Source organism: Phycodurus eques, chromosome 16, assembly GCF_024500275.1.
Source record: "Phycodurus eques isolate BA_2022a chromosome 16, UOR_Pequ_1.1, whole genome shotgun sequence".
NCBI classification, from domain to species: Eukaryota; Metazoa; Chordata; class Actinopteri; order Syngnathiformes; family Syngnathidae; genus Phycodurus; species Phycodurus eques.
The window spans coordinates 22,500,492-22,513,103 of NC_084540.1; the positions used below are offsets into that span (position 1 = coordinate 22,500,492).

General features: G+C 45.7%; 1 protein-coding gene across 3 annotated transcripts in view; it reads right to left on the reverse strand.

Moving 5' to 3' along the window:
* prkcab (protein kinase C, alpha, b) overlaps positions 1-12,612 on the reverse strand; it is a 69,893-nt gene that overhangs the window by 1,380 nt on the left and 55,901 nt on the right. The window contains exons 6-15 of one of the 3 annotated variants that reach the window (XM_061699737.1): positions 9,838-9,994; positions 9,520-9,654; positions 8,690-8,783; positions 5,453-5,767; positions 4,527-4,618; positions 4,363-4,425; positions 3,252-3,390; positions 2,344-2,424; positions 1,252-1,359; positions 306-446 (exon numbers count right to left, since the gene is read on the reverse strand). In XM_061699737.1, coding sequence (XP_061555721.1) covers positions 306-446; positions 1,252-1,359; positions 2,344-2,424; positions 3,252-3,390; positions 4,363-4,425; positions 4,527-4,618; positions 5,453-5,767; positions 8,690-8,783; positions 9,520-9,654; positions 9,838-9,994 — 1,325 coding nt within the window. Of the gene's footprint in view, positions 1-305; positions 447-1,251; positions 1,360-2,343; positions 2,425-3,251; positions 3,391-4,362; positions 4,426-4,526; positions 4,619-5,452; positions 5,768-8,659; positions 8,784-9,519; positions 9,655-9,837; positions 9,995-12,612 lie in introns of all 3 variants that reach the window. The other 2 variants (XM_061699739.1, XM_061699738.1) reach the window with 2 other exon arrangements.

Here is a 12,612-nt window from a genome sequence, read left to right on the forward strand (position 1 = left end):
TTTTTTTTACCATTAGAAGAAAAATGTGAATGTGATACACCTCAAATGACGAGAAACAATCTTTAATTAAGAAACATATGTTTGACAAAGTTGTATTGATATGAGTCTGTCTTCATCATATTTGTAGTTATTTCTAGTTCTGAGTTACTTCCACTCAGGGAAGTGTATCGCAAAATGAACAAAGACTCACAATTGAATAAAAAAACAAACTTGTATTATTATTAAAACACCAGCATTCACTCATCTGCCGTGACTTCTCAATGTTGATTTTGGGCGAATAAACGGAACCGTCGCTCAGCACGAACCACTTTGGGCTTGAACGGCGGCTGTATCTCCCCGTTGGCCAGCCGCTCCCAGTCGATGCGTCGGAAGAAGGCCTGCTCCCGGACGTCGCGCTCGCCCTCGGGCCCGCAGCCGAGCCGCTTCGAAGGGTGTTTGGTCATCAGCTGGCGGACGACGACAACAATGTGACATCGCCAAAGGGAATCACGTCGCGCTTTTGCAAGTTTTCATTTCTGTCAACAACACGATGCAAACGATACGCGTTTCCACATTATCTCCCGTGCCGCAGCTCCCAGACAATAGGGGAGATCTTTATTCATTTATTTATTTTAAACTAAGGGCTAGCTTTAAAAAAAAAAAAAAAACTACTAAAATGGTACTTATTTGTGCAAATAACACGAAAACGGGGTGCAGTCAACCCTCGTTTGTCATGGGGCACACATTTCCAGACCGACCCACGGTAGGGAAAAATCCACAATATACAGACCATTCAAAAAAACGCATTTGAAAAGGTTTTCCCTTCCAAGGCGCTTTAAACATTTCAACTTAAAACAAACCCACACACACATTTGAAAGTATCCTTCATGTCTGTTGTCACTCTTTGGCTGTCAAGGAATGGGAGCCTATCGCATAACATCACTTTGAGCCATATAGTCTATCTATTGCATCTTAGTAGGAGACCTTATCTGCCTCTTCTTCGTGCTCTTAATCACACTGTGTCCTTTATCCAGTAGACCTTAGTGCTACCTGGCATCTTGCGGCAGAATTTGCCCGTATACTGTAAAATCCCATTCAGAAAATGCTTAGAAATCTCCATATAGCGGCGGTGCGAAATGTGAATGGCGATATAGCGGGGGTGCGAAATGTGAATGTCGATATAGCGGGGGTGCGAAATGTGACTCAATATAGCGCGCGTTGACTGCCATGACCGTGACAGCCGCAATGTGAGGTCCTTCATTCCGCGCGTACCCCTTTGCAGATGGACACGGCTTCTTTGGACATGGACTTGGGGTAGGACACGTTGTGCTCCATGATGGACTGGAAGAGCTCGTCCTCGTCCTCACCATCAAACGGCGGCTGCAGAGGAACAAATAGAAATAGTGGTACGTAATATGTGAAGTCAATTTAACTTGAGGCACGAGAAAAAAAATGATCAAGAAATCCTGTTGGAATTGTCGAGATCCAGCATCAGTATTTTCTGTTGAAGCGCTAAGTGATAGCTTGTACCTGAAAAGAACAGCATCGAATCCATGAGTGGCTCTGTCGTTGCCATGGCAACCCACAGATCACCTGTTTTACGCCGTGTTTACACGATGTTCCTGGCGGCCACGTCAGCCGTTTGCCCGAAACGGGATTTTGTATGTCGTTTTCCTCCCTAGTAAAGTCTTGAAAGGTTTTCTGACGGTCGATGACAAGCTCTGTGACGGGCTGTGGGGGAGGGGGCGGGGCTGCTGAATCCCGCAGGCTCAGAGGCGCACTTTGATTTGGCTCGCAGTTTACCACGGATGTCTTTCTACAGATGCAACGTGGATTTGGGGGCAGTTGTAGAGTACGGTTGTTTCCCCGGCGGAGTCATATGAAGCTCCTGCCTGGCCTGGCCCCAGAGTCGGCATCAGCGCAGGAGGGGGGGACACCACGTATACTGCCGTTCAACGACTGTTTGTTGAAATTTCTAATTCACCAGTCCATCTCATGTACCAAAGCACGTGCGCGAGAGTTGGTTATTCACGTGCACACACTGCACAGAGCGTCTCTCTCGCTCTCTTTTCCACACACACACACATTACCACACCTCCAAATCCAACATTAAGCATTGCAATCAGGTATGGCACGGTTGACGGAGACTGGATGGCTTCATCCTTATAAAACAACAACTGCGGGGGAATTCGCAGACATTCTTCGAGGTGTTGGGAAAAGCGGAACCCGTTCTGTTGCAGCATCTACGCATATGTCGTAATATACCATCAGGAAGTCATCGGGAACAGCTTGCTCATCATTCGTGTCTCAATTGTCTCTCAGCATTGACATTCATTTCATTCTGATGTTTTAATATCGATTTACCTGTCCCGCCAGCATCTCATACAGAAGAACTCCGTATGCCCACCAGTCCACTGACTTTCCATACGGCTGGTAGGCTATAATCTGACGGAGAAAACAAGAGTGGGGGTTGAAAATAACACCTGAGGGTTATTGGGGGGCAAACAAACCCGGGTCGTCCAAGCCCAGCAAATCGGAACAAAATTGCAGCTGCACTTGGCGGGGGAAAAAAAGAGAAAGGGATCAATTTGTGCTGGCCCCTCAATTTACAATTCGAGAGGAAAGCACAAAAATAGACGAGTGTACTCTTGAAACAACACGACTATTATGTGAGTGACGACAAACACAATTCAGTGTTGTCAAAAGGCAAAATGAAGTGACACCACCGTACGGCAATTCCTCAGGCTGTGGCCGAGGCATTTATCCGTTATTATTATTATTATTTTTACGATACATACTGGAGGCCGGTGTTGAGGAGTAACGAATTACATGCAACAAGATCGCATCATTTAATTACAAAATGTATTGAAAATGTGTCATTGAATTACAGTTGCCTTTGGATATTTCCACGTTTACAATTTTAGTTACGTTTAAAAAGAAAACAGCCGCGAAAGCTCCAATTTAATTGTATTTTTTTCATATCGAAAGCCGCCGCTGGTGATTGGTTCTCTCTGGTCATTCTGCTGTCGTCTGAAACGTGAAATATTTAAGCGCCACCCCGTGGCGCAATCTATTAGTTTGTCGGAGATTTTGAAAAGGTCGGACTCACAGTTACACTTCGGAAGACATAAAAGAACATCGACTTTTGAGCAGTTGCATCTTCATCCTATCATTTCTGAGCGTTTCTTATGGTACAAAATGACACAAGATGGTGCGCATGGGTCCGGCTATCTTCATTGTGGGTGAGCGTTTCCTCACCGTGGGCGCCTCACCTCTGGTGCGATGTAGTCGGGCGTGCCGCAGAAGGTGCGCGTGGACATTCCTTCGTACATGTTCTCCTTGCACATGCCGAAGTCGGCGATCTTGATGTGGCCTTCCGAGTCCAGCATCACGTTGTCCAGCTTCAGGTCCCTGCGGCGCAGTCGCACGTGTTCCAAATCCTTTATTATCAGTCTATTGTTCTGTCTTGAATGCTGCTTCGACTTGTCTTTTTGTGTGTTTGGCACTCATTTCCCCTCCTAATCCATCCCGTTTCCTTTTCCTACATTTAAAACTCATCGGCCACACATTACGACATCCGCGAAAAGGAAAAGTAGGAGGTAAACATTTAAGTTACAAAAATAAAGTTGTGCGATATCAATTGTCCACAACAACTTCATTCTTTTCTGTTTTTGTTCATTCATTAAAAAAGAAAAAAAAAAATCAGTCCTGAAATTGGGACTTTTCCCTCATAAAGTTCATTAAATGTATTTCTTTTTAAAAATATATCCTATTTTTTTAAGAAGAAAAAAAGTTCCTCCTAAAATTCAAACATTTTTCTCAAAAAATCATGGCTTTATTCTTAAAAATAATTTGACTAACGCTCCCACTATTCTTGACATAATTCGACTATGACTGTATTTTCACGACTTAATATCATTGCACAATTTATTTTCCATTATGTCTCCTCTTGGAAATTACAACATTTTTATGACTATAGCACTTTTGTGTGCTATAGTCATAGAAAGTGCGAAAGTTAAAATACCCAAACACAGACATAATAACAATAATCATAATAAAGAATATCCATCCATCCATCCATCCATGCGGGTACTTCCAAATATTGTGTCCCTTGATTATGACGCAGCGCAGTCGAACGCAGTGCTAACTGCAAACGACAAGCACGACGGGTGCGACATCTTGGCATTCCCATGTGAGCTCTTGCCTGGGACCCTGTGGGTGTACCTAACGATGTGGCCAGTGACCGGACCGCCCTCAGTGTCCACCCTTTCCATTTAACGTAAGCGTTAACGAAGCAATCCTAATTTGCCGCTGATTCGAAAGTGTTATTTCATCTCATGCCTCGTTTACCGATAAGCGTGCGTTGCAGTCAGTCTCACCCACCTGTAGATGATTCCCTTCCGGTGCAGGAAAGAGAGGCCGACGGCGATCTCGGCTGCATAAAAGCTGTCGGCGGGGGGAAGCCAAGAAGGAATCATAAGCGAACAATAATGAGTCCAATTGTATTGCATTGCAAGAATGAAGAGAAAAAGCCTCCTCCAACGTACACGGCCTGCGGCTCCTTGAACTTGCCCATCCGCTGGATGTGATACATGAGGTCGCCTCCGTTGATGTACTCCATCACAAAGTAAAGGCGATCCTAAACACAGAGGTGAGATTCGTCACAAATGAAGGAGGTACGAGCACAGCAGTCTGTTATCGGCGGAAACTCAAGCCAAAGTCACAAAATAATGACTTAAGTATTCAAAGTACTTCCGCTTGATCTCCTTTTAAATTCATGTCGAAGAGACAAAAAAAATAAAATAGGAATCTGCAAATTCAAATAAAACAATATCTCCTTGTTTTCAACAAAATCTCTTGATAACAAGCGATTTTTCAAATGAATGGCCTTCAGTGAACTTCCTCGCTTTCCACGTGAAACAGCACAAGCGGAGATGACGAATGATATCATTACAAGTACACTGATTGCCATTGATTATTCACCCACATTCTCTTCTTTCGTTACTGAAAAACAATTGGAGTTGTGTCAACTTGCACGTTTCCCCTCGGTGCCGAAATGGGCGTACATTGCGGATCGCTTCTTCTTCCGGTTCCGAGTCCCGCGATTTGCATTCGCAGAGCGTTAGCGTTTACAAATTTTGGGGGGAAATTGGCTCCAAAAAAATTGCGTTTACAGTTTGCAAAGGCAGACCGAGACAACATTTAGCCTCTCAAGCTCCAAGTGGAGCCCTTGTAGGCTGAAATGCCGACGCAGACGTACAGTGGCTGTTGTTTTTCGGAATCCGCCCCATCCATTTTCTATAGCTTCAGAGGTGGAGGTTGGCGAACGTTCCGGCACGGGAACTTGACACTTGGGGAGAACCCGCGTCTCCGCGTACTTTCTGGGCGCCGCGAGACTCGGGGGTGTGCTACTTGTGAGAGCCCTTGGCGACTTACGCTATGATGTCGCAAAGCGGTGAGAGTTTTCACCCACCACGGTCTGGAAGCAGGAGTGGAGCTGCGTGAGGAAGGCCGGCTTGTCTCTCTGCGCCAGCACCCTCTTCTCCACCATGGTGCATTCCACGTCGTCGTCCTGGATGACCACGTCCTTCTTCAGGATCTTGACGGCGTACAGCTCCTCCGTGGACTTCATCTCGGCCAGCATCACCTTGCCGAAGCTCCCTTTCCCCAGCAGGGCCAGGAAGTTGAAGTCGCTGAGGCGGAGGCGCTCGGCGTTGCCCGACGGGAGGCTGAAGCGCCGGCGGTCCGACGGCGCGATGACCTTCTTGCCGTGGCCCAGCTTGGCTTTCTGCGGCGGTCGCGAGCACACGCGGACAGCGCGCGCGGCGTCAGCGGCGTGTCGACAACTTTCACGTTTTCTATTCCGTTTCGCAGCCGAGAGAATTGAGCGGGAAACTGCGTCTTCACAAACACGTGCCGGGCTAACAAAGAGAGCAATTCCAAAATGTTTTTTTTTTTTTTCCGACGAATGACAGTATGAAATCCGACGAAATTCTCAAGGTGACAAGTTCAAATGTTAAAAGAAGATCCTTATTCGACAAGACGGTTGTTTTCCTCTTCAGTACAAAAGCGTATGAAAGATCGCTTACTCGCCCCGTAGTCTTGAATTTGTTTTATTTCTTGTATCATTCTGTTTTTAACGTCGTTTCATTGATGGACGTTTGTCCTTGAGGGCCACCGAAGGCGCTTGTCTCCTTGTAATAGTGCCCATTGCAAACGGCCAAGATTTAAATGCGATGATGATCGCATTTTCCAAATGACGTCAAGCTCCTCGACAGTGACCAGACGACAATTTGCCCTCACTGAAACAGACGCCGCGTGTCGTTATAAAAACTGTCTCGAAGGTGTCTTTGAACGACGACGACGAGGGGGAAAAAAAAGGCAATTAACGGCCTCACCCGCTGTCTGCCAGCGTCAAAATCCAAGGCGAGCAGCTGTTGCCAGGCCAACGATCTCTCGGATGTTGCCGATTCCCCTCCCACCCTAGAAATAAGGAACAATCGAAGTAGCGCTACACGTACGCTCGCTTCGGCCAATCGAGCGGCCGCTGATGTAGGCGACGGCGGGCTCTCGTGGAGAATAATGGCAGCGCTCGTCAGGGGAAAGCGACCTTCCGAGGGACGCAACTCCGCTTGTCAACTGATCAGAACAATTGCGCTTTTCCTTCCGTGGCGGATCAAAAGGACAACAAAGACAACGAGCGTGTCCGAAGCGGAAACAGTGCTGCCTCAGATCATCCCTCCCCTTTCAACTGAATGGATATGACAAGAACAATGTGCTTCATAAAAGCGTACGGTCATAACATCATTAAAAGAATTTCAAAGTTTGTACATCATGATTTCCTGTTTCAATGCCCATTGACGTTGTGCTCCTTCTGATTTGCCACCAGGGAGCAGTATAACAAAGATGTACATATCACACGGAGAAGAGTTTCATAACTGCGTGACTTGGTAAGCTGCGGTAATATTCGTCAAGGATCAAAAATAAATGCCTGTGAGAATTGTTACAGTCTCTATCGACACCATTGCTAAACAGGTTATTACCCTCACGCTAGTTTTGTTAGCAGTTTATGGCGTTTGCATTGTGCATTAGCATTAGGCTAGGAGGCTTTTGCGAGTAACGTGGCTTGATCAAACGAAATAATATGTAACTCTTTGTTTTATGTTTCAACTTTAACTTTGAATGGCGTGAAACAAGCACTTAGCTTTTCTGAAGAAGCTGCTGAGCCTGACTGATTGTAAGACGGCAGGGTGAGGGCTTGGATCACACAAAAATAAAACCCGAAGTCGTGTCACTTGGAATTCGGGGAACCGCTGTTTATTCACATATATATATATATCAATATACGAGTAGTACGTCGCGAGCGTGACAAAACTAAACTCTCGGTATCGACCGAGAGTCCGAGGCACGGAAATGAACGCCGGCGCATTTGACCGCGTCTCGCTCTCGTTCCCATGGCAACTGCGCCGCGTTGTATAAAGGCGCGGTCCTTCGAGGCGAGGCGAAAGGCGGGCAGGCAGGCAGGCAGGCCGGCTTATGAAGAGAAAGAGGACAAAAACAATACGAGGCTGCGCGTTGAGACGGGCTAATATTTTCACTTGGCATTGGCAAACATGAAGATGGATTTCATGAGCGTGCCCACACACGTCTCCATTTGCATGATGAAGTTCGGCAAGGGCTTTCAAGTGAGTCTACGCACTCCAACTGGCCACAATCGAAGGTACTAGTTCGACAACAGGTGTCACACTCGAGGCCCAGGGGCCAGTTCCGGCCCGCCACCTCCTTTTTTTGGGGTGCACATGAAGTGTTGTTTAGTTCTAAATTGATTCTTGTTCTTTTCATTTTGGCTGAAAATCTGAGACAGAAAACAATCTTAGACACAAGTAGTGCTTTGCTGCCATCTTGTGACATCTTGGTGTCAAGGAACTATCTTCAAATGAGTTCACGAGCTTCATTTAGACAAAAGCAGTGCTTTGCTGCCGAGGAACTGAGTTGAAATGAGTTGAGAAGCTTCATTTGGATACAAGTAGTGCTTTGCTGCCAACCCGTGGCCCTTTTTTTTTTTGTTTACTGGTGACAGGGCTCGGTCCCGTCAATGTGGCCAACTATGGAAACGAGCTTGACATCCCCTGTGCTGTTCCAATTTGATCCACAATAAAAATCTCGCCTTTAAAAAGACAATATTGCTCATTTATAATCGTCATATTTTGAAGTATACATTGAACCTTGTTTATGTTTGTGGTTGCCAGCAGAGTACGGTGTGTCTAGATATTTTGGTTACATATATTCTGTATGTAATGTGATACAGTTCTTCTTATTAGAGTGTGTAGGTGTACCTAATTAAGTGTCTGTGCACGTGCAGCTCAATCAATTGGAATGACATAGAAAAGTTCATTTATTTCAGAAGGTTCACTTCAAAAAGTGAAACTTATATGTATTATATCAATTAATAAAACAGGAAAATACATTTCCGAAAACCAATTATGACCTCATCTCTATGCTAAAATGACGTTGTATTATTTCTTGTATGTAATTCAGGCTTAGGTTTATGTCAGCTATATACTATAATCATCAAAATATATACATAAAAAAATACAGTATATACAAAATATTGAATCTGTATAATGTGTTGAGTTTCACTTTTTGAGATGAGCTACTGAAACAAACAAAAGTTTTCCACCTTTATTGAGATGCCACAGTACAAGCTGACCTCAAACTTTTGTCGGAGCTCCAGATCCACGTCGTCCACCTCTGGGATGGGCACGTTATAATACTCGCCCTCCTCTTGGTTCAGCAACTTGTACCTGAGAAAGAAAAACACGTACAGTATTTACATTAAAAAAAAATATATATATATTTTGGCGTTTTTAAACAATTCTATTTCTTTACATTTAACCTCCACTGGTGGTAAAATTGGCTCAAAAGTCAAACAAATCTTGTGAGATCAAATCGTCACAATGCGGGAGGTCATTTTGAGAGATGTCAACAAATCTCGAGAGACTTCAGCTCCATGTATGGCGAACGTGGTCCACGTCATACATCCAACATCTCTTTTGTACTTTGTCACATTTATGACACACACAAACGTCTGCTAACTCCCACAACCCATACTCTGCGAAATCTACAGACAAACATCATCTGTGCAAGTGTAAAATGTTTCAACTTTTCCGCCTCCTCATACATTTCTCCACATCTGAATGGGTTGGCCTGAACAAACTGGGAATGATCTCGATTCTAAAACGGCGCATCGCTGCCACGTGTTGGCGATTGTGCCTCATTACCATTGTCTGCAAGCTTGACAATGACAGGAGAGCAGCATCAGACTGCCCGTGAAAATATGTCAAAGACGTGAAAACACGTTCTTGGCACTGAACATTCTGATTCTAAAATTCGCATTCACATGGCCTTGGTGCTGACAGAGTTAATGAGATATCTGAGAGCCTCCTAAAAGAATGGCTGCGATAGATATACACCATTGTGTCCCATTTCATTTTGGAGCTGGCCAATGTATTTGCTGGCCTGAAACATGAGCCAACTGACCAGCCGCACGTGTGAGCTTTCATCAGCTCGGACACTCCAAACGACATCGAGCCCATGAAGTCGTTCCTGGTGGTCCGGTCCCAGTCCCACACCTCGATGGACAGACGACGGTCCTTGTCGGATACTTTCATCTTACTGAGCGCACACGCAGAGGAGGGAAGATATTTTATGTGAAACTCGAGACACCAGGAGTCAAGCAATGTCTTTAAAATGTGACACAGAAAAATAAGATTTCAGTTGGACTTTTATTACGTTTATGTAAATGGGGAAGCGCACAAAACAAACAACGGCAGCACGGTGCGTCGGTGCGTGACTCACAAGGTGAAGGACTCGTTCCAGCACGGGTTCAGGGATGAACGGATGGTCCTGGTCTTCTGTTTGGTTGCGTTCTTTGGGTCCGGGATGAGCTTGAGTTTGACGTAAGGGTCTGATAAACCGTTTGGGTCCATAGGGATCAGGTTTCTGGCTTCGCCCACTGGGGGAAGGAGAAAAGAGGAGATAAAAACAACTTGCGCAGATGGTCACCGCTACCGATAAAAAGGGGACGGCAGCGCTTCAGTGGGTCTTTGCAAGTTATCTTGAGAGACACAACAGACGCCAGCTCATCGAATGAAACCTCATGGAAAAACTGGAAGTAGTGGGTGTAGCAGTAGTAGTCGAAGCACAAGTAGTGGTAGCAGTAGAAGTAGTAGTAATGGCAATAAAGAAGAAGGAGTAGTATAAGTAGAAGTAAAAGTAGGATTACTATTAGTAGTAGAAGTAGTAAGTAATAGAAATAGTAATAGCGGTTGAAGTAGTAGTAGCTGGAGTAGTATTAGTCGTAGTAGTGGCAGTAGTAGGTGTAGTAATTGTAATAATAGAAGTAGTAAGTAGGAGAAATTGTCCATATAGAAGTAGACGCAGTAGCAGTAATTGTAGTCAGCAGTTACAGTAGTAGAAGTAGTTGTAATAGAAGAACAGCTGCTTAATGATTTTATTGAAAATGTATTGCACACAAGAGTTAAATAAACATTTACCTACATATAAAAGATTAAAAGATGACATGCAAATATATTGAACCTAAAAGTGAAATACAACTGAACTGCACTTAGGCAGGAATTCCTCTGTGCGCCACTAGAGGGAGCGTGCGTACCGCACGGGTGTACAGAACCTGGTTCTTGCAAACACAGTAGTAGAGCACATGTACAGAAATGTCATCCGCCACACGCCGCACTGTACGCCGGCCGCTAACGGTTGCCGGGAAACGGCCGACGTGTCGCCATTCGCGCGGCGCGAGACAGCCGCTGCATCGCAGCCGCCCCGAGTGGGCGCCGGGCCGGGAAATCGTCCCGAAAAAGTCAACACGCTGCGAAACGTGCAAGCGTGTGTCTCGCACCCTTTTGAATACGAGGCAAAAGAACAACAAAAGAGCCGACGTCACGTTTTCATCCGCAGGGACGCTGAGGCAAAAGTGTGACATTTCCTGTGCGATAACGGACACGTGGGAGGGGAAAGAGGGTTGTTACATAGCAACAGCAATGTCATGGAGAAGCAGTGTGTGCGTGTGTGTGTGTTGGGGGGCTTGCCAACTTCACCATGGCGACAATGTCTACAGTAAATGACCAGACAGGCTCTCCTCTTTTGAGATAATAACAAAGGCTGGAACAAATGGAATCTTTCACAAGGACATTGAAACAACATTTGGGTCTCCTTTTCAATGTACGAATTGATGAAGTATATCCCATCCATTTTCTTCCACCGGGGTCGCGGCAGCTCCACAGCAGGGAAGCGCACACTTCCCTCTCCCCGGCCACTCGGTCCAGCTCTTCGGCGGGGGATCCCCGGCTGTTCCCGGGCCAAGCCCGGGGCACCCTCCCGGTGGGACGCGCCCGGGACGGGGGCAACTAACCAACTCGCTCACTCCTCATCTGGCTCCTCCCGGATGAGCGAGCGTCTCAGCGTCTCTCGAAGGGAGAGCCCGCCCACCTTGCGGAGGAAACTCGTTTGGGCCGCTCGCATCCGCCATCTCGTTCTTCCGGTCACAACATTAAGTATATTATTGTCATTAACTTTCGTTATCAGAAGTTATTTCGCAAGCAACCACAGTGTTACATTCTCCTCTATTTTCAGCAGCTGACCTTCAAAGTCTGTGGCAGTTCCTTTAATAATGGAACAAAGAGAAGAAATGAATCAAAGAAACTAAGCAAAATAAGATTCACATTTGAGCTTAGAATCGAAAGAAGTGCCCCATCTAGGATTGAAGTAAACTTCCCCTTCAAAGTTCCATCCCCCCAACAGAGGGCAGTGTAGTTTGTTTACATGTTTCCATGCACGTGACTCAACCGCATCGTTTCCATCTATTTCCAATATATATATACAATCGCTTCGATGACAGATATGTCATCAAGCACACACGCGCGTGCGTGCGCGCAAGCACACCAAAATGAATTGCAAGGAGGACAATTAGGAAAAAGCTCAGCAGCCCACGTTATTATCTCGACCCTGCTCCCCATTGCTCACTTCCATGGCAACGCGGAAGCAACTTTTTGCATTTAAAAAAATCCAGCAAACACACGCACGCACGCACACACAAAAATGGCAAGTGCGGGAAATGTAGGAAACCCAAAGAAGGCATTTGCACATTTATTTACGATCCTTGACGTGCAACTTAAGGTCCATGTACTAGAGCGCTCTTTGTCCTCACTGTAAGACAATTCAACATACTAGTAACATTTTTTTCAGACTACTACTGCCACTGTTGGCCTACTACTACGACCGAAAGCTTGATATCAAGAGGTTATCGAATAAATGCTCAACTGGCTTTACCGTGAGCCGTTGGAGCATTTATTTGACATCACTGATATCGTATTAAGCCACTGTAACATCTTGCACAGTTTGAAAATGTTAATTCCGTGATTCTTTCACATACCAGGAGAGGGAGCCCACGTACCGCACTTGCGCTTTATGAGTCGATGAGCTCTCCCAGTAACATGTCCGACTAGTACGACGCCAAAGCTGTCCTACTAGCGTGCAGAAATGTCACGATAGCGGAAAGACATTACCGGCACGACGCGGGTGTTCGACCAGTGGGCCCGAGTTGTTCTCCTCGTGTGC